The 20,432-nt window shown below is 45.3% G+C and overlaps 1 protein-coding gene across 3 annotated transcripts in view; it reads left to right on the plus strand.

The window, feature by feature from the left end:
- The first annotated feature begins 7,037 nt into the window (after positions 1 to 7,037).
- Positions 7,038 to 20,432, plus strand: part of RAB31 (RAB31, member RAS oncogene family) — a 71,883-nt gene continuing 58,488 nt past the window's right edge. The window contains exon 1 of one of the 3 annotated variants that reach the window (XM_075142095.1): positions 7,038 to 7,140. In XM_075142095.1, coding sequence (XP_074998196.1) covers positions 7,102 to 7,140 — 39 coding nt within the window. In that variant the 5' untranslated portion in view covers positions 7,038 to 7,101. The remainder of the gene's footprint in view (positions 7,141 to 20,432) is intronic. The other 2 variants (XM_075142093.1, XM_075142094.1) reach the window with 2 other exon arrangements.

A 20,432-nucleotide genomic window follows, 5' to 3' on the forward strand; every position in this document is an offset into this window, starting at 1 on the left:
TGTAACCAGAGGAAGCACCTATCAACGTGCATTCACTGCCTGAGGATTTAATGAGAAAAATCAATGTGAAGTTCAAACCCTCTCTGGCTGGCAGCACACACACACTGGGCATGTTTTAGACAAACCTGATGCCCACTTGGCAGGACAAATTTCTGACAGTATAAGAGCCCTGTTATCTCTCCTTGGCAATGTGCACAATAGGAGCCTGCTTGCTTGACAATAAAACGTTGGCCTTAATATAATACTCTTTTCATAGTTTACAAGGCTAAGCTTAATTAAAAGGAGAATTGTGGATGCCCTCCTTTCATTTGGTAGTAAACACAGGCTCCTTCACCCTGTACAAAGCTAATGGTGGTAAACTGGGCAAAGGTAACCACTAGATACTATGCTATTCTGTATGAGAATAGTGTACTGTGGAATATACTGCTAGAAGGAAACAGCATTACTATTCAGTAAATCCAGTTGTAATTTATAATGAGACCCTCACTGGGCTGCTCTTGCAGTGTGCTGGAAGGCAAGAAGGTATCGCTGTCCTGCTGCAAAGTCTCCCTGCATTCGGAAAGGCTTTGTGCCAGAAGTAGAGATCTCTCTCTCCGATTATTGCTCCAATCAGACAACATCTAGTTGGGTGAAGCTGCTTTTCAGGCAGCAACTAGCAGGTATCAGCTATACCAGAAGCATAAAAAGAATGGAGCAAACCAATGTTGGCACCACAGATAGCAAACTGAGACACTTCACGTCACCTCCATGGAGTCACTCATAACAATCATCACGCCATCTTTTCAAACTGCGCTCAAAATTGGCAGCCTGAGGAGAGGACCTGCAAAACAAAACATGTTATAATAGCTACAGACCCTATCGAATTGCAACCTTGAATGCCCACAGTCAGTGAGCCCCGTGTTTTGAACTTGGTACATGAAATCACAACAACATTTTGTTTGGATTGCTGTTTACATTGCAAACATGTGCATGCTCAGGCATATTTTTGTACAGAATGTAACATGAGAAAGGACTCATCCAGCATTGTGGGCTCACATAAGTATTTTCATAAGGTTCATGTGGAAAATGAGATTGATAGTAAGATACGGAGCTTTCATCAGGAATTGATTGTATGAATTCATCCTGTGTAAGTAATATACAGGCTGAAAGTAATATACAGGCTGAAGCAGCTGTATGGCTTTTGCTGGACTAAATGAAATACATTGGTGATTTCAATCTCAGTAGAAAGAGCTCTAACTTGATTCATCTGAGATGCATCAGGCCTGATGTCCAACCTCAACAGTTGGTGTTGACTGGTAAATTTACTTAGGGATATAGACTAATAATCTGTTGGATCACTGAGTCTTGACTTGTGTTATTTCAGGTCATCTCAGAAATTTCTTTTTACATATATCAAGCTTTATCTTTAAATTAATTTGCTTTTCATTTCTTGCTCTGAGAGCTACTATTAGAAAAATTTTCCAAAGGGAAAGCCCGACTCCTAACTTCCAGACCAAACCTATCTAAGGCCAATTATTATTTTTTAATTGAGCTGATATTTTGCTTTAGCTAGTTCTTGTCCTTTCTTGGTTCTTAATTGCCTGTAGTAGTAGTAGTGTTCTCAAGTTGTACCTCGGCTTCTGTTTGTCAGGTATAAGAAAAGAGCATTTTTGATTCTTTCCCCATCGAACAGTCTCAGTGGAGAAATGTAGTGCTGTCACCAGCTTGGGGCTACGGCACATCACTTGCGAAGAATGAGAAAACTTCCATTACTTTTCACTAGCATTCTCCTGCAATAGGAGATTGCTCTGGGGATTAACCATAAACCAGTAGAGTAAATTTGACCCTCTTGACAAACGTACATTTATACTGCCAAAAATCTTTCCCAAGCGCTTTAGGAACAGCGCATCTGTTTCAAGGTCTACCAAGAAGCATGCCGGTAAGCTTTATACAAACAACCCCCAGGTTTTTTTCAACAGCAATAATGCTGCTTTTCAAAGTACTTGGCAGTGAAGCTGCAAGTAGGATCTTGCAGAGGTTTACTACCCTCTAACCTTTTCCAGCGGATTTTCTCTTCAGGAGGGAGTGCCTGGACCATATAAATGCCACAAATGAGAGATGTTAAAACATGAAGCAACACTACAATAAAATGAAGTAACAGGCAGCTGCAGATTCTCCTGGCATTAATGCTGGAACCAGTGGGCTATGAAGGGCCTGATTCACTTTTTGCCTGTGAAATGAAGTGGAATAACCCTACTGAAGTTAAAAAATTGCAGTGACTTAAGACCTATGTGACTGCAATCGGAATCAGGCCCTCAATCTCCACCAAGTCATTCCTGTACTTCTCTAGTTTTCATGTCTCGGGAGTCTCACGCCGCCTTCCCAGGGCAGCCCTTTTCTAACTTTTGTGGCGATTAATTATAGAATCATAGAATGGTTTGGGTTGGAAGGGACCTTAAAGATCTAGTTCCAACCTCCCTGCTGTGGGCAGGGGATACCTTCCACTAGACCAGGTTGCTCAAAGCCCCATCCAACCTGGCCTTGAACACTTCCAGGGAGGGGGCATCCACAACTTCTCTGGGCAACCTGTCCCAGTGTCTCACCACCCTCACAGTAAAGAATTTCTTCCTAATATCTCATGTAAATCTATCCCCTTTCAGTTTAAAAACGTTACCCCTCATCCTATCACTATTCTCCCTGATAAAGGGTTCTTCCTCATCTTTCCTGTAGGCCCCCTTTAAGTACTGGAAGGCTACTATAAGGTCTTCCTGAAGCCTTCTAAGTAAACAAACAAACAAAAAATAGCATCTTCCAGACTTTTAGCCATTTTGTAACTACCAGATTTTGCATGGGATGTGGGGTCTGAGCTGGAAGCTGCTCCTCCTGCTCAAAGAACTGCTTGCTCAGCAGCAGCTGCTTTCCTTTTAAGAGATTTTGGCAGTTCCTTGGGCAGGCACCAGCGAAATTTCTGTGGTGGCAGTCATTACTGTACTGCACATTCGTGTCATCCATGGGAAGCAGAGGCATTTCTCCCTGGGCAGCATGGAGTTAACTTGTCTCCTGCTCTGTGCCTTGGGAATAAGAGCTGGGATGGCGGCCCATAGTAGGAGGGCCTGGACTGAATTCGCCAGTGAAGAGGACGGGTAACATTTTTGCATGAGGAAGATGCTTGCCAAGAAATCGAGAAGGAAAGCAACAGTGGGAGAAAGGAAGTAACTCATCAGGTGCTCGGGACAAACAACAGCAGTTTCGGGAGCTGGGTACACATCAGGGTCTTGGAGGGATCTTCCTCTGCGTAGGTCACTCACCAGAGAGAGAAAGCAGGAGGAGGAAGGCAGATGCCTTCATAAGCCTGGGAACATTGCCAGCACCTCACAAGCATCCAGTTTCCTACCAATACAGGCTAGATAAATACCACTACACCAATTCTAGAGAGGAATAGACTGAGGTTGTAGAAAACTTTTAAATGTAGGACTAGTTTTCTACCAGCATGAGCCACAGAGGGGCAGGGACATGTGGGTAGGGGCAACGAGGAGGGTGGCAGCAGCCCCAGCTACCATTGCCCCAGGCTGCTGGAGGACCACACACCCAGGACAGAGCGCTGTTAGGTACCCAGCCCCAGGTCTCAGAGCAAGGCAATGCTGCAGGCAGGAGAATAACCCAATCTTTCCAACTCCTGGTCTTGTGCTTCCAAGCAGGAGGATGCCTTCCTTCCTCTCCGTGATGGGTCTATTCACATGAAATCAGTGGTGTAACACTGAAAAAACTAGGGTGAGTGACAGGATAGTCCTGCTTTAGCTGTCTAAGCAAAAAAAAAAAAACCCAAAGTGAAGGATGAATCAGTCCTACCCTCCCAAGGCAACTAGTACTACCTTGAATTTCCAGACAAGACAGGCCTGAACAAACTTTCCAATTAACACACTCAGAAACACCTTGAGTCAGATCGCATCTTGCTGGCTTAAGCCCAGCTCTGAGGACCTAAATCTCTCACACTAAGGAGTAATTAATTTGAGATCAGTGCAATTGCACTTTTATAAAATTAGAATAAACTAAAGGATGGTCTGGCTCCTCCAGTTTGTGCAAACTGAAGGAAATGATTCTGAGGAGAGAAGGGCTTACTTGAAATTCTAAGGGGAGGCTGCTGAAAAACAAAACCGCTTGGCTTTGTATTTCCCAAAAGCAAAATACAGTTGGGTAGAAAGAAATGAGGTAAATAATTGCTTCAAAACTTATAATTATTCATTGAATAAGATGCTACAAAAGGAAGAAAAGAAAACCTTTAGGATGCAAAGACTTGTTTTCCTTTGCTTTTAACCAGCCGTTTGAAAACACTGCAACATGACCAATTCCTCAAAAATGTTTTCCTGACCACAGCGTCTTGCATGCAGACAAACACATGGATTATGCCAGTTCCTGGAAGAACGAACATCATTAGCTTTTTTTAATAGCGGAGCACATGTCTGTTTGTATTGTTATTTTTCTCTCCTCTTATCTCCCTAATTTTGGGGGATATTTTTTCCTTTCTTTTTTTTTGTTTCTAGACTCTTTGTTTAAACGAGTACAATGGGTTATTTTTTCCTCGGGTTGTTCTTTTTTTGTTTGGCTCTTCAGACTTTTTGCCTGTGCAAGTAAAATGGCCCTTCCTTAACACTCACTCTCCTGCTGTTTCAGCCTGAACAGCTTCCACTGGGTCACCTTTGTGCTACCGTTTTAAGCAATTTCCTTGTTTGTAAGTAGCTAATTAGTTATTTGCTATCTTCAGAAGTAAGATTTGAGGTCTGGGCTTTAACCTTTTTCAGTGAGGGCTCCTGTTTCACCACCATGTATTTGAGAAGAAGTTTCCCCAGATAAGGAGAAAGATGGGAACCTGACTTGCTTTCCTGGGCAGATTTCTCAGACACGTTTTGTATTACGGTGGTACTGAGACAAGGCAGCAATTAGGCATGTACTTACATGCCTTTGAAGTCAGTGGGATGTACTACTGTCTCAAAAATGGACGGGCTTAAGCAAGTGCTCTCCCAAACTGGAACTTTATTGTACTCTAGTGCATGCCTGCATTGAGAGGCTTTGGAAAGTTAAGGTGCCTCGGTTAAAGCCACAGAGTCAATGCGTGTATAGTAAAGTGCATTGATCTGCTCTATGGATGCTCTCATTACATCATTGTAGCGTAATCTGAGCACACCTATAGACAAGCCCTCAAGCTGTGCTTGTGGCACTGAACAGCTTTGAACATAGTGTGCCACTTATCAATCTCTTTCTGTAATCCACAATCTAATGTAGGATAGATTAGAATCTAATGTAATTCAAGTGTTTCTTGCTGAAATGAATTCAGCAGGTACAATGTTTCACATGTACAATAAGCAAAAATTCCCAAACTTCAAGAATTACAAAATCTGGACCAAAGAAAAGGGATAGATGACCAATGCGATACATGAAAGACATGGAAATGTTTAAAGATGTGACAAAAAAAGAGAAGAATTTATGGAAAAGTGATCCTGAACCATAATACTGTCCGTGAATCTCAGGCCCTCAAGAGTGGAAAAGTCTGAATCAAAGTTAGAGGAGCCACATTTAACTCAGACTTAAAATTGAAAGAAAGGTTGGAGTGAGATGGTGTAAAACCTTAGAAATTCGTATCTCCTGTTGATTTGTAGAATTAATTACTGGCTGCAATGTCGGGCTGCTTTAAATTAGTTGTGCTATGAGTATAAACTGTAATTGTTCTGTATTAGTGAGTATATTCTATTTGCTTATTGAAAGACTTTATTGTATAATGCGTTCTTATGGAAAGACAATGAGCAGACAGAATCCTAGCAATACTCTGTATTGGTTGTCTGAAAACCTGCTGTGTTTTGCTTCTTTTTGCTAAATTCTCCTAAAAAAAGAAAAGCTTAATTAAACCTCAAGCATCTGTCTGATGAGCCTCTCCTTCGATATCTCTCTTTTGATAGCCTCTCTCCTGACAGGCTGTGATACTCCACTAGAAATGCTTTGTGTTTTCCTCCTTGGGGATAACAACTGCTTTGTTCCAAGCATTTCCTTGGCCTAGGGTTCAGGAGCTCTGGAAGAGTGCAAACATCTTCTTCCAGCCTATCAGTATGAGTGTAGAACCCGATGTGGAACTAATTAGTGACATAATGAACGCCACAACAGTTCATTGCCAGGAAGCTCCTAATGACGTGGCAGTAATCTCACAATGACTAATCAAGATTTTCTTCATTTCCCTTTAGGAATTCTACCTGACAAATTAGTGAAAAAATGAAAATAAAACTGTAAGTAAAACAGAGGCTATGACTTAAGGTACATGACAGACGATGCTCTTCTGCTTTCCCAGGATTATAGCATGCGACTCTTCTCCTTAAATTCTAGGACTTTGGCTACCGAGAACAGAGCAGAGTGGTTACGCATCCCCCTCATAGATTTTAGTGGACTGGTCCTAACATTAGCTGCAATGTAGTATTTAGCATAACTTTTTGATGTGTGGGGTGCAGCCCTGCTGTCAACCCGAGGTTGACTGCTTTAATCAAAAATGGGTACATATTACTAGGATTGAGTAAAAATGGAGTTACTCTTTTAAATGTTTTCTGCACATAGTAAATCAAACTAAATAAAAAAAAAAAAGGTAGATGGATTCAGATCGTTCACAACCGAAGCAGTCCGGATCCTGTGTCTGGACCAGCACATGGTGCGTAGGACTAAGCAGATGCGCAGTCCCGTGCAGGATGCACAACAGCCGTGCACAACAGCCTCTTATTTTCTTATTTTTCCCACCACAGCAAATACTTACACCGCACCTCCCCGCCGACCAGCCCGCTCCAGAACGCAGCGTCAAGGCGCGGTTTGCAGCACCCAGCAGATTCACTCCCCCAACCAACAAACCCCCTCTGCCTGCCTCAGCTCTCATCGCAGTCGGGACCCGCGACGCCGGGGAGCCGGGGGGCTGCGGGCGGGCAGCGCCGAGGCGGGGCCGGGGCCGCGCCCATGTGACCGCCGGCGGCGGCGGCGGCGGCAGCAGCGGCGGCGGGGGGGCCGGCCCCGGCGGGGGCTGTGCCGCGCCGCGGCGGGGCAGTGCGGAGCGGCGGCGGCGCGGCGGGGGATGCGGAGCGGCCGGGCCCCGGGCAGATGATGGCGATACGCGAGCTGAAAGTGTGTCTGCTTGGAGTGAGTAGAGGGGACCGGGGGGTCGCTTCCCCCCTTTCTTCCCTCCCCCCCCGCAGGTGGGGGCTGAGGGAGGTGGGGTGCTCGCTAAAAAGGGGAACACGTCCAACCCCCCCCCCCCTCCGGAGGGCGCCGCGTCTCCCCGTCCCGGGCGGGGGGGCTCGGCCGCGGCGAATTCCTCCACGCCGAGACTTGGCAGCCGCGCACCGGGGGGGCGGGGGGAGGCTTCGGTGGTTTTTTTTTTAATTTGTTTTTGTCTTGTTTCTGAACTTTTTAAGAGTGAGAAGGGCGTAACGGGTTGAGGCGCGAGGGGGAGTGAGGGGCTCTCTTTGGGGGGTGCCTCCCCCCCCAAGCGGGGGACGTCGCCGCCGGGGAGCCGCCTGTCCCCGGCCGCGGGAGGCAGTGGTGGACCCGCGGCGGATCTCCCCCCGGTGCCGGAGCCCCGAAAGGCGCCCGGGAGGGTTTTGCTGCCTGCCATCCCCGCGGCAGCCTTTACGGTCTTGTCACCGCACCGAGCCCCTGCAACAATGGTGGGAAGCGAAACGGAGGGAAGCGGCAGCGCGCTGCCCGCCCCGAGACGTTATTTCGGGTGTCTCCTTCTCCCGAGCGCCTCGGCCCCGTGTCACCGATGTGCTGTGTCGGTGCTGTGTTTAATCACTTGCCTGGGTTTATTCAGAGCTCCTTTCGCTCGGCTCCCTCCAGAAAGGAATGTCCTTTCTGCCATTGCTTTTTCTTCTTTTGCTTTTTGGCGAACCCGTGTGTGCGTTTCACATCTGGAGCAGCAATGTGCTTAGCTTTGCAGTTTGGCTCCGCCTGCCCCCTCTCTGCCCTGCACGCAGGGAACCTCGCAGCGAAATGCGCTTGTTACAAACACCGCTGGGAGAACGGAGCCACCTCTTCTGACAGTCACTAGCAGAGCGTCACTACGGAGGTTTTTTTTTAAAATCAAACATCTCAAATTACCAGGTGGGATTTAGGCTGCTTTTAGGTCCATATCTCCATAAACATTCAGAAAAGCCATATGAGCAAGGGCGTTTTAGTGTGACTTGTCTTTCACACAGTACAAGTGAGTTGAACATTTAAAAAACAAACAAATACAGCCACTCCAGTTCTCTCTGATTTGTGTTGACACTTACCCCAGCAGGAGTGGGTACCTTGCCCTGGAGTAAGTGCCAGGACGTGGTGCCAGGGCACTGGAGAGTTCAACCCAAAGTATTTGGCAGTGACCATTCCTCCTTTCTCAGTTAGAATTCCTGCCTTCAACTTTCAGAATGGCATAGAGACAAAATAAATGTGGTTTATACAAACGTGAGGAGTCTGTGGTAGAATATGTCGATGTGTCTTTTTCTTCCCCAGCAGAAAACCCTGTAATTTTATAGAGATGAAGTGTCTTGTGGAATGACATTCTTCTTGCCCATTATTTACTGCTGTTTTGTAACATTAAAATGTACTGGAGGTTTTGCAACCTCCTAGATTGTTTACTTCTTTTAAGACAGGAAAAGAAATCTGTAAAGCAGCTCTGTATTACTAGGAGTATGCAATTACTCTGTAGATTCATTAAAATGATAGGGTGGCAGTGGGAACACTTAGGAGGATGTAAGTGTCTGTAGTTACAGTCGCCTAGTAGTTAGTGAGATGTTCCTTCCTGAGTTTTAATAGGGTATAATCCTAGAAAACCATCTGCTTCTGGTCATAGACATCTCATTTACCATGGAGGTTGACACTCTGTTTTCCCAAAAGACAGGAATCCTTCATATGACAGATACCCTCGGGAAGCTCAGACAGATTTCCAGAACAGGGAAACTCCATACCTGTCCGTGTGAACAAATGCAGGCATTAATCTTCTGATGTGCTTGAAAGCTAGATCGCAACTCAAAAGTACATTTTCAGGTCTACCAAAAGTAATCTTGACAGTTGTCTTTTCAGTAGGTCCTAGAGCTGGTAGGTTAATCTGTATTGTATCTAGTGGATCCCCTGATAATCAGTCAAGTCTGGCACGTCCAAGTCCCAAGATGAGTTACTATCCTTGTTAGAAATAAGGATAAAACCTGTATCCCTCTGCACTTCCAAATAAAGCCCTGGGCTGCGCCTCTAAATGGGACAGGAGGATCACTGACAGTCTATGGCCCTCAGCTGTGCAAAGGGCCTGGGCTTGGGCTATTTCTGCCAGCTCAGAATTCCCCAATGAGGAAAAATTGCAGCTGGTGCAACGTTTGCAAAGCCACAAGCCCTGAAGCCCCGTTTGGCTGTAGAAGGTCTAGATGGGAAGGTGAAGACTGAGGGGAATAGAGAAAGCAGAGCTGTGCTCTGTGCTGCCAGCCCTATAAGCTAGCGCAGTACTCCAGGGCCACTATTTGGCCTGGAGCCATTGCAGTAGAGATGGGAAGTAAGTTATCAGCTCCTGGATGTAACCCCGCATTGCCAGGAGGCCTGTAATTTTCACCCAAATCCCAGTTATGTTAGGCTTATGCTATCTGCATTTCACTTCCTCCTCCTCCAGAGTATCTTGGAGTTTTTAAAACTCTCTGTGGGTGTGATGGGAGCGATTTGGAGCAGCCTGGAGTAGTGCACAACAAGGGGATGGTTGTGGGGTTTGTAGATGTTGAAGGAGACACCAGCAAGAGAACGACGGAGAGGAAATCTGGGGCAGCTCAAGGCTAGGTGTGAGTCAGTTTGGAAGGCAGGCTTTGTTGATGGCGAAGCTTTGTTATTCATGAGTTTGAGGAGGCAGTGCTCTTAGAAGAGAGATGGTTCCAGCTCGCTGGTGGGCTGGCAGGAACAGGATGCCTGCCTTAATTGTTCAGTGCCTCACAGCCTTAGATGTCAGTGCTACGGAGGTACAATTTTAATAGCTCTCTTGAGTATGTTGCCATGCAAGTGGCCTCAAGCCTGCTCCTAAACTACTTCCCCTGGTAAATTATCACTGCTGGGCAGTGAGGTATCTGCATGTGGAAGGTGTTCATAAGTGCAAACACTTGAGCATCTGCTCCATGTCCTGGCTTGTCACCCCACACTCTTCCTAGTCTCTTGGGCCACCTGCTTCTGGGGCTGAGCAAGTTTTGGCTGCAGCTCAGTTTATGCGGTGAAATGAAGTGCAGCTCCCATTTGACCTGCGCCATGTTTCTGTCCCGAGCAGGCACCCTCTTGAGGGGGTGAAGGAGAGAGGGGTGGAGGGGGGCCGCTGTGTTCCTGAGCCGTGCTTCGGTGCCGAAGTGTGGCCGGGCGTGCAGCTGCCAGGTTTCCTAATTTGGCTGTGGCTGCCGAGTGCCATGTGCCTTGGCTCCCGACATTTTCTTTATGCAGGCTGGAGGAGCGATTTACAACCCTCTGCCAAGTCCTGACATAATTGTGTGTGGCAACCGCAGAAGAGATTGCCAGGTTTAGGACTAAGGCAAAGTTTCTTGTCTTTGTCACTTCCTGAGGAAACTTTGACAGCCCTTCAGAGAGATTTTGGGAGGTGGCTTGCTAACTACCATCTTAAGTGACCTCCATTACTCCTTTCCTTTTGTTTTTGTTTATTACATTTTTATGTTGTGACTGTTCATCACAGGACCAAAGGAGTTAGGATTGGAAGAGGCTCAGAGGTCATCCCTTGGCCCTAAAGCTCCCCTTATAACTTTCCTGACATATGTTTGTCTCGGTCTTCCTGAAAAACTCACGATGAAGGTTTATCTTCTCCCCAGGGTTATGTCCCAGAGCTTAACTTCTCTTAGTGTAGAAAGTTTTTTCCAAACATAGTGCCTACATCTTTCTTGCCTGAGACTTCATTTCTTCACCCTCCTGTTTGTGTTTCCATTTTCTGGCTCATAAGAAGTCACTTGCTGGCATGCATTCTGCTAGCAGTAGTCTGAAAATACTGTCTGAAGCTGGTAAGCCCTACATTTGTAGAAAGAGTGACACTTCATCTGTGGAGGAGAAGGAGGTTTCCTCAGGGGTTTCTCCACAACTGAATCCCAGTTGCTAGGTATGGAGAACAGTTTATTACCTTTGACGGTGTCGTGCACCGCGGTGTGCAACATCTGCACATGCAGGCTGTGGAATTGAGCTCAGAATTGTTTGATATTCAAAGTAATTGGGAATATGATAATAGTTCTCTTAAGAAGAAAATCTCTCTGGTTTTCCTATCTTCATGTCAGGATAATGTAACACTCTGGATTCTGCTGGATGTAGAACAAATTCTTGTAGCAGAGCATATGCATACATGTGTCAGACCTTTCTGTGCAAAGCTTAAGTACCCACTCTTCTTCTTTAATTAGCTATTATACTGAAGGTGTATGACTGAGGATCTTTTAGTTTGTGTTGGTGTTTATAAAAGACAAAGATTTTATTTCTCTTTTGACTCTAAAATGTTTGTTGTTATTAATGCTCTTAGTGCCTAGATGTTCCAACCCAAATAGGAACACTGCTGTTAAAAACAAAAATGCATCCCTGGATGGGTTGGACCAGTTAAGGACCTTTCTTTTCACTAGATATGTGCAAGGGAATCTACATGTTAAGATGAGCATCCTACGGAAGACAGTAAGACTACACAGGTGCAGAAGCTGTGCATGCATCAACAGCTGCAGTGCTGTAGCCTAAAACAGAACAAGAGGGACCAGAGTAGTGCAGACAACAAAGGTCGTCGCGAAAAGAAGAAAATTGTACTGATGGGGTAAATGTAAAATTTTCTCCACAAAATATCCGTCTGAGAGAAGAACAGAGACTGACAAGCTATATTTTTTTTTTCCCTCCGTGTTAATTGTTCATCATCATATACTTACTCATTCACGTTTTGTTATGTAAACAAGTAGCTCTATCATGAGAGAAGTTTTTGAATCATGACTTTGCATGGCTGTCTCTCTTGTGGAGTCACTGGTGTGAAGTGTCCATCATTGCAACCTTTCCATCAAAGGAGTCCTCATCTGTGTCTCGCTCCTAGCCACTTATTTCTTTGCATTGTAGTGAAACATCAAATCACGTGTAAAACTGGACAATGATTTTAAGTCCACGGGGAACTGAAAGGCAGACAGCCAGACACACGGTTAGCGTGACTACATATGCCTCATTTCCTTGGGAAATGGTTTTCTTGATGTTCTTCCTTGGTGAAGGATACTCTGAAGTTTGCACTTAATGTGTGCAGATAGCACTTCCGTAGTCCATTGCCCTGCTTTGCCATTCAAAAGAACAGTTCAAAAGAACTGAAGGAGACTGGGACTGGTGATTTTGGGTTTTTGAAAAATATTGCATAAAAATCCAGTTACATACCAAGTGAGAAATGCCTTTTGTCTTGTCAATAAACAAGTATGTTCAGAAGCCTAAACTAGCCTTTTCCTATTAATTTATAAAATGGCTACAATCGGATTTTTGCAATGTAGACGGTAAATATGTAGGTAAACAATGTCTCAGAATTTAACAGAATTCGGGATTTCATATTGACCTTGGCCTTACTGTTTTCCTGACATATCTACGAAACTTTTTTATTTACTCGTATCTTCCAAAAGTTTTGGGTGGGATTGCTTAGACAAGTGAGTAGGCTGGGTTACGACCAGAACATCCTTCTAGGAAAAGATGAGCGCAGAGGCCACATTCTGCTTTCGTTTCCAGCAGCACAACCAAACTGCATTTCTGAAGCAGCAGAACGCAGGACTTCAAGCAAGTTTTGCTTTCAGTAGCTGCAAAGCCTCTGAAGGGGAAGCTTGTTACTACTAATCAACTGGGCAGCAAAAGCATACCCTGTGGCTGGTGCCTGTTGCTGCAGGTGATCGGCTCCGATCCGCTGATAACCAGCTCTCAGGTCCCAGCTGCTGCTTATAACTGGGCTGTTGAATGAGACCGTGCTGTGGCTATCATCCAGAAATCATATGCAGGCTGTAGTTTTACTGTCTCTCAAATTGTATTTATTGCTTTTGTTACCAATTTTGGGGTGGTTTTTTTTTCGCCAACCCCTTGCTTCAGTCCCTCTTTTTGATTTCTTAGTATTGGCTGAAAAATTGTGAAACTTCTTGTTTTACAGGAATTCTGAGGAAAAAGTAAATTCTTTCTTTCTACCAAAATAAGGAAGTTGAATTGGTAATAAACTCAGTTTTTTTAACACGGATGAATGCAGTTTTAGCCCTACTCGGTGAAGTAGTGCTGAGGCAGACTATGTGAAGCAACCAGAAACTCTGCATGCAAGAAATGTGCGGGGAAAAGAAAAACCCTCTCGTTCTCATCAGACAATTCCTTTTAACTGGCTTAAGTCAAGCCATATTAAAAGGCCAATTTCTATTTACATTTAAAGTATGTTTTCTGAGACTCTGGTTGATGGTACGACTTGTTTCTAAGGCGGTAATTTGCCTTATTGATAGGGTGTGTTGCAGTTCGAGTGCAGTTTAAGGAAGTGGCAAAATAGGCATGAGCTGAGCTGGTCACGGGCAAAGGCCTCTGAACTTGCCGGGCTTTTGCATACGGTAGTGTTTATAAATTACAGTGCTGGTAAATTTTGCTAGTGTTGAGTTGTGTCTGGGCTGGGTATGTGGGTGCTGCAGACTGCAACTATACAGGCTCGGTAGACGTATTCTTTCTAAAATTTCTCTCCTTGTTGAGAGAAGCATTTACAGGGAGGCTCGAGCCACAGCTCTGCTCCGGTTGCTCTCAAACACCCACTTTTTCTTTTGCCTCCCTTCTACTCCTTCTTCCAAATGCCCTTTGCCCAGTCTTCAGGGCTGTTAGACCCTCCGGGGACTGTTCTTGGTCATGTATTTCCTGGCTGCATCCCTCTTCAGATGAGATCAGGGCAGGCACCATTTTCTTCATTTCCTACGCCTTGGTTTTGAGGGGGAAGAGAGAGGGGTGCGTTGAAATGGAACACAGCTGGCTTTGGCAGGGTTGCACTGTTGACCCCACCTTCCCCACGGTTCAGGTGCTGCCTCAGAAGACAAGCTGTTGAGTGCAGGGCAACTTGTTCCTCCTCAGCTTCAGTGGCTCATCAACCTCCGTTGATGGGGGGCTGTAATTTGGAGTTGTGGTTTGACTGCCTTGCCATCATTTCCACCTCCATCTGGAGGTCTGGGGCTTCCTCTGCTCATGTTTGCCTCAAGTCGCTTCTGGGCCCAGCCGAATGCTCAGCACATGGATGGATACACAGAGGTACCCTCCAAAAGGGTCGGGAAATGTGGTAGGAAACTGGGTGGGTTCATCTGATCTGGTCTACTGGATCCTGACGTTGAAGGGAACAAATGCATTTGCCCTGGCTAAATTAGGTAGCGTGTCCACCAGGCATTTCAGTCTTTCTCAGGGTTGGTCTTGTTCTTTTACGGAGCTCATCTGTAAAGCTGGGAGCGCCAAGGATCTCATTTTCAGGGCAACGATCATTTGCTGTCTCCAGAGCTGGCGGTGTGTGTCAGGTCAATAAGTATCTATTCCCTCTTCTGCTCCTCGGTTTCCTCGCCCCTGCCGTGGATGCTGGCAAGCAGGCTAATAGCCGAGTGCTTCCTACTCTGGGTCGTGGCTTCAGCTGCTCCCCACCAGCTCTGCAGCCCGGTGGGTGAGCCAGGCCCACGGCTGCTGGCACAGAGGGCATGGCCGAAGCTCCCAGCTGTGGGTCACTCTGGCATCCCTGGAACTTTCTGTGGCACGAAGACACAGGAGGGAACAGCTCGTCCTTGGGCAGCCCAGGCAGTGGCCCTGCCTGCTGGGGGAGGAGGAAGAGGAGTGCTTGCCACTTCCCATCTCTCCTGAAGTTTCTTGCTCTGATGGGCTTTCCCTTTGAAAGCCACTATGAGCTAGTGTGCAGCCTGGTCTTTTCCTTCAAGTTTACATGGCCTGGTATTTCTAAATGCTTAGCCTACTAACCTTTACAGCAGATGTTAGCTGGTTTATTTTTCCCCCCTCCACTTCCTTTGGATAATTGGCTGCATTATAAAATACTAAAAAAAAAAAAATCCTACCTCCATCCAGTGCTAATGACACCGATGGGTTAGATCATCCCACAGTTTTTGGACAGGGCAGAGCAAGCCTTCAGTGCTCTGCTCCTTGTGGGGGCTTGTCGTGCCCCCCACTAACTTGCATTGGCAGCCTACGGGCAGCTCGTGTGGGTATAACTCTGCAGCCCCTCACCAGAAGGTGCGTGAGAGCTGCCATGGGGCACACACTTCCGAAGTAAATGAGAATAAAAGATGGTTTTATTCTCACAGAGATGTCTTTCTTCTCTCCACCTACCTTGTAGAGACTGGGTAACGGCGTAAGGGTCAAGGTGAATGGAAATTTCTTAAATTCCATCTCAACTTAACCTGTAATACGCCAGGAAAGGCAGACATTTCAATTTTCTTCTGAAACATCTTATACAACCTTCCCATGAATGCTTGCAGTTTTGAACACCACCGCAAGAAGACAAATCCAAGCTTTAGAAAGCCGCCAGCGGAGGTGGATGGGAGGCCAGCTCGGAGCACAGCCTTGTGTAAGCAAATGCCAGTGGTTTGATTTACAGTCTCCAGCCTCTCAGGGCTGCTTGTGGAAGCTGAACAACAGGCAGTGGAACAAACGCTTTTTATTTTCGCCTGGCTATTTTTAAACATAAATGCTAGTTAGTGTGTGGTTTTTATATTTCTTGGAGGAGAGGGTAGAGCAGTTACAGCTTTGCACTTTTTGTTTTGGACAGAGTAAGTTCTTATTTGGGCAACATGTGGAAGTACATGTGCATGAAATCCAGCTACTAAATACTTTGTGTCCCCGAGTTATTGTTTCCTCCTTTGTCAGCAGAGCGACAGGATGCTGCAGACGTCATCGGGTGTCCCGGTTGGACTGGTCAGCCTCTGCCGGGCACAGCTGCAGGGGACTATAAAAAACTGCAAGGGCAATCTTTTAAAATGATAAGTATCAGCCTCTTGCAGGAATTCACCTACAGTTAGGGACTCTCTGAGGCAGATTTTTCTTTGCTTTAAAGCCTGTCTACAGAACCAAAGTGAGTTAAAGAGGTTCCTAAAGGGGGTTTAATTTTGAAAAATTAATTTTTTTGGCCCATTTAATTCTGCAGCAAACAAAACTTAGTAAGTGTCGATAGGATCTAATGGTTCATTAGCAAATCTGTGCTTCTGACCGATGAGATGTCTGAAGCCATTTGCATGTCCTCCCATGCTCACTGGTGACCTGTGAGATACAGCGGACATTGGAGTAGATTTAACCTTCTCTATCTTATGCTTGTAATCAGTAGCTGGTACCTTGTCTCCAGGATTGCTGTTCCTGTGTGTTCTCCAGACGTGGCCACTTCTTGTTTGTGAGGCTGATGCTGGCAATTCAGCGACAGAGGAGGAATCCTTAGGTATTTGGTCAACATCTGGTGTGCACCAACACAGAGAAGCTGTCGTAGGGACCACTGGGCTTCCCAAAGACTGATGTGAAAGGCATCCCCGAGAGGACTCCCTTGAATGTGGTGTGGAGTCACACCAAAGCTCAGTTTGGCTCTTGGGACTTTAATTCATTTTTAACTACTTGATTTAAGGGGGAGAAAGTACATTATCGCTATGGTTAGTAGTTTAGGAGTTAGAAGAATATTAGAACTGAAAAATTTGAGGCGTTTGTCCATGCGCAGTCACAATTTTAATCTCAAGCAGCTTCTGCCATCTGTGGAAGCAAATACTATGTTTGTTTGCTTAAGACAGTCTTTGTTAATTTAAAAAACACCTCTGACTGACACACACCACTACCAGTCTGTAAGGGCACATTTCCACTTTCTGGCTGGATAAATCTGGCCATTGGTTAATTCCTGGAGGGATTTGGGAAATGAGAAAGAATGCCTTTATTGGATAGGAAGCCCATTATCTGCCCCCCCCCCCGCTCTTTTTTCCTTAGCGTACTAAATATAAGTGAGTCTTTTTTAAGAGTCATAAAATCAACATTTGCAATATGTGTTGTTAAAGCTGATGTGAACAGGAAGCTTCCAACCACATTTAGGCCAGAAGTCCTTCTTGGTGCATAATCCACACTGACTTCAACCTTTGCTATGCTATGCAGACAACCTCACTTTTAGGATATTCAGTTCTTGAATGTGCTACAAACAAGGTTTTCTCTTACGTTATCCCTTAAGTGAGCATTTTTCTTTTTTTTTGAAGATATCGCTCGTCAAAAGAGAGACACTGTTTTTGTCTTATTTTACTTGAATGTCAGTGAAGGAATTAAGCATTGTCCCCCACATTTAATGTCTTCAACTGTTATGACTCCAGCAGCAGAGTGTAGTTTGTGTGAATAGGCTTCAGAGTCAATTATTCTGTCCTTTGGTATTCCCCCCCTTGGATATTTTTCTTTATTTTTTTTCCTGCAGGATGTTCTTGAAAAGAGAAAGTGCATGCCTAGGCATTAGACAGACAGTTGGGGCACGTTTGAAGTGACAAAAATGGCAGTTGTATAGAACCAAATAACATAAATGCTGATTTAAGATTATGTTACTGAAGTCCTAATTTGAATAGTGTCCTTAAGCACGTCTTGAATTCTAAGCATTGGGGTAATCCCGCTTCAGCAGTGTATCAGGGTACATCATTCAGCCTTTGCTGAATGGGCTAATTTGAATCCCAAGCTTAAAGCTCAGTATATATTTTAATACACAGCTGAACGCAGTGCTGTGTGGAAGACAAAGATGAAAAGTTTATGTAAATTAAGTATTTGAGATAACACAGCTCCTGAGTGATTCCTGTCATTTAACATGAAAAGCAGATAAAGTAGCTCAGTTTTACCTCTGCTTGGTTTTCAGCATCTGGTAGGCTCGTTGGAGATGGTGCTTTATTTGACCAGGCAATTAAGTTGATCCAGAGTTTCGTGGCCAGGTTTCCCTTCTCCTTTAGGCTGGCGTGGAGAAAGAGAGAGAACGAACCTTTGGCACTTGCAGAATAAGTCAAAATTAAGAAAGTTTGTCTGAAGGAGGGTGGCAGCCCTACAGCCTAAAAGTTTTTCAGGGATAGTTTAAGTGATGACCAGTAGAAAAAGGGGTATAAAAGTTGGTGCAGAGGAGATTTGGAGGAACAAAGTGATAAAGAAAGAGACTAACGGAGGAGGGGGAAGTGGAGGACCGAAACTGAGAGACCGAGGGAAAGCATTAGAGGAGCGTTGTGGGGCAGCGGTGGGAGGGAATGAGGAACACAGGGGGTAAAGTCGGAGCAGGAGCAAGGAGAAGAGAAGCTGAGAATAAGGAAACAGAAAACCACACCGAGCAAAACAGTGAGGGAATTAATACATACAAAATAATAAGCTGGGGTGAAAAAACCCTGCCACCTCTCCCTTGGTTTTAGCCTTCAGTTTCCTTTTTTTTTTTCTTTTAAAGCTGTAACTTTGTTTTAGTTAGTGTTGTTTCATTTATATTTCAAAACACTTTTGTCCAGCTGAACCTGCAAAATTGTTGTTTACATTGCATTACATTAAGCTGTATCTTTTGACCAGTAAAGAACGCTCTGTTGCAGATCTGGTAACTGAAAGGGAAGATCTGGTAGGACCTCATGGGCTGCTTGAGATGTTGTCCCAAATCCCAGCACCTGTTGTTCTGCCGTGTCTGGGGTCTGCAGGAGCTTTGGACTCAGTCCCACACGGTCCCAAACACTCAGGCTGCAACACAGAAAGCGTGTTTAGCACCCAAACAAGTCCCACCAAGTCCTGAGTGGGACTCCTCAGTACCCTCTGTCTGGCTCAGTCTCTTCCTGCTTTGGAGGGAAAGGTCAAATCGGCTCTTCTTCTAGCCCAGCTGTTCTTGTCCCTTGAGGAGATATCCTTAAATGTACTAAACTTCGTGGTTTAGCATTGCCATTTGAAATGCTCTCAGCATGTTTTCAGCTGAGATTTGCAAAGTCCGTATGCTTTTGACCATTTCTGGATCCCTATTTCTGAGTGAAGATGAGAAAAATTGGCCAGGTGAATGAAAACTTTCTTCTGAGAGTCAGTTGTAAGTTAGGTACTTATTTACCAGTTATTTTTGTGGTGGAGAGAGGAAGAGTGCCTTAACAGTAACAGCAACAAAATCTGTTCCTGCTCGTTTAAAGGGCTTTTCCCTAAAAAGTTGAATTCCCTGGCAGTAGTGGCACCAGCTTTAGGAGCTGCTGAGTTTCATTCCTGCTGAAATCAACAGGAGGTGAAAACGTTCAAGAAGTCAACTGCCTAAGGGATACGGCCTTGCGCTGATAATGGCTTCCATTTATGAGCCTGTTCGGTGCAGGTGGCTTTACTCTCAGTAAGTTCACAGCAGCAGACAGTAAATCCACAGGTGAAAAACTCAGCCCTGGGTTTTATTATACTGTGCTTGCTGTTCTCTCTTCTGTTTACTTGCATGGGTGACAGAGGGGAAAGCACCAGGTGGGTCCTTATATGACGCTGTTTAAAATAAGGGGTGATGTTTACTGTATTAGGGAGATCCAGGCAATAGGTGAAATGAACTATTAATCTAAGTTAATTAAACATGATGGTTTGGTGAAAAATTTTCTAACAGAGATTTAGTTTTACGCAAGCCTCTGAATGTCCACTCCCAGTCCTGCACATCAATTCAGGACATGAAAAGCCTCAGTTTCAAGGATTTTAGACCTCTCCTTGATGCCATTTAATGTCCATTTAGATGTACATTATCTACATCTACATGTTATCTACATTTAACTGTAGATAACAAATAATGGCAAATGCCAGTAAATGTTAACTCACCCCCTTCCCCCGATGCCCCGGGGGAAGGCACGCGTTGTAATGTGTCTGGAAGGGTAATGAATGCAGGTTTCCAAAGGCTGCGGGTGGAATGGCAAATTGTAAGGACAGCCTGAGTAAAGAAGATGCCGTTAGCAGCGGGCTGACCTTTATGCTGCTGATAAAAGGAGACTGCCTTCGATGGGCATCAGAGACTGCTGATTTTACATGTTGCTGTATGGGCTAAAAATGAACTGATAAGCAGAGGCAGAGTTTTTGGCAATAAAACCACTAACGAAATCCTTAGCCCCTGTCCTGCTGGCATGGCATTTCCCGAACCGCTGGAGGATGCTGGTGTCTGGCCGCCTTCGGCCAGCGGAGAGGCAAGGAAGAGTTGTTTGCCTCTGGGTGTTGGTAGGTGACATACCCTGTACTAGGGCTCCGCTAACTCGGAGCAAAGATCCGGGGCCATGAGGCTGCTTCCCATTTGTTAGGGGAAATGTCTTTATGTAGCTGCCCCCTGAAACTCTGCCTCCTTCCTCTCTGTCGCCTGTTGCTGCAAGAGAGAAGGGATCAGGCTTTCTTTTCTCCAGGACTCAAGATTTCAGCTGGTGTTTCAGTTGGCACTCATAATTTATGTGGCTTTTTTCTTCCTCTTTGGTATGAAATGCAATAATAAGTTGCAGCTGAGG

Source organism: Calonectris borealis, chromosome 2 (assembly GCF_964195595.1).
Source record: "Calonectris borealis chromosome 2, bCalBor7.hap1.2, whole genome shotgun sequence".
NCBI classification, from domain to species: Eukaryota; Metazoa; Chordata; class Aves; order Procellariiformes; family Procellariidae; genus Calonectris; species Calonectris borealis.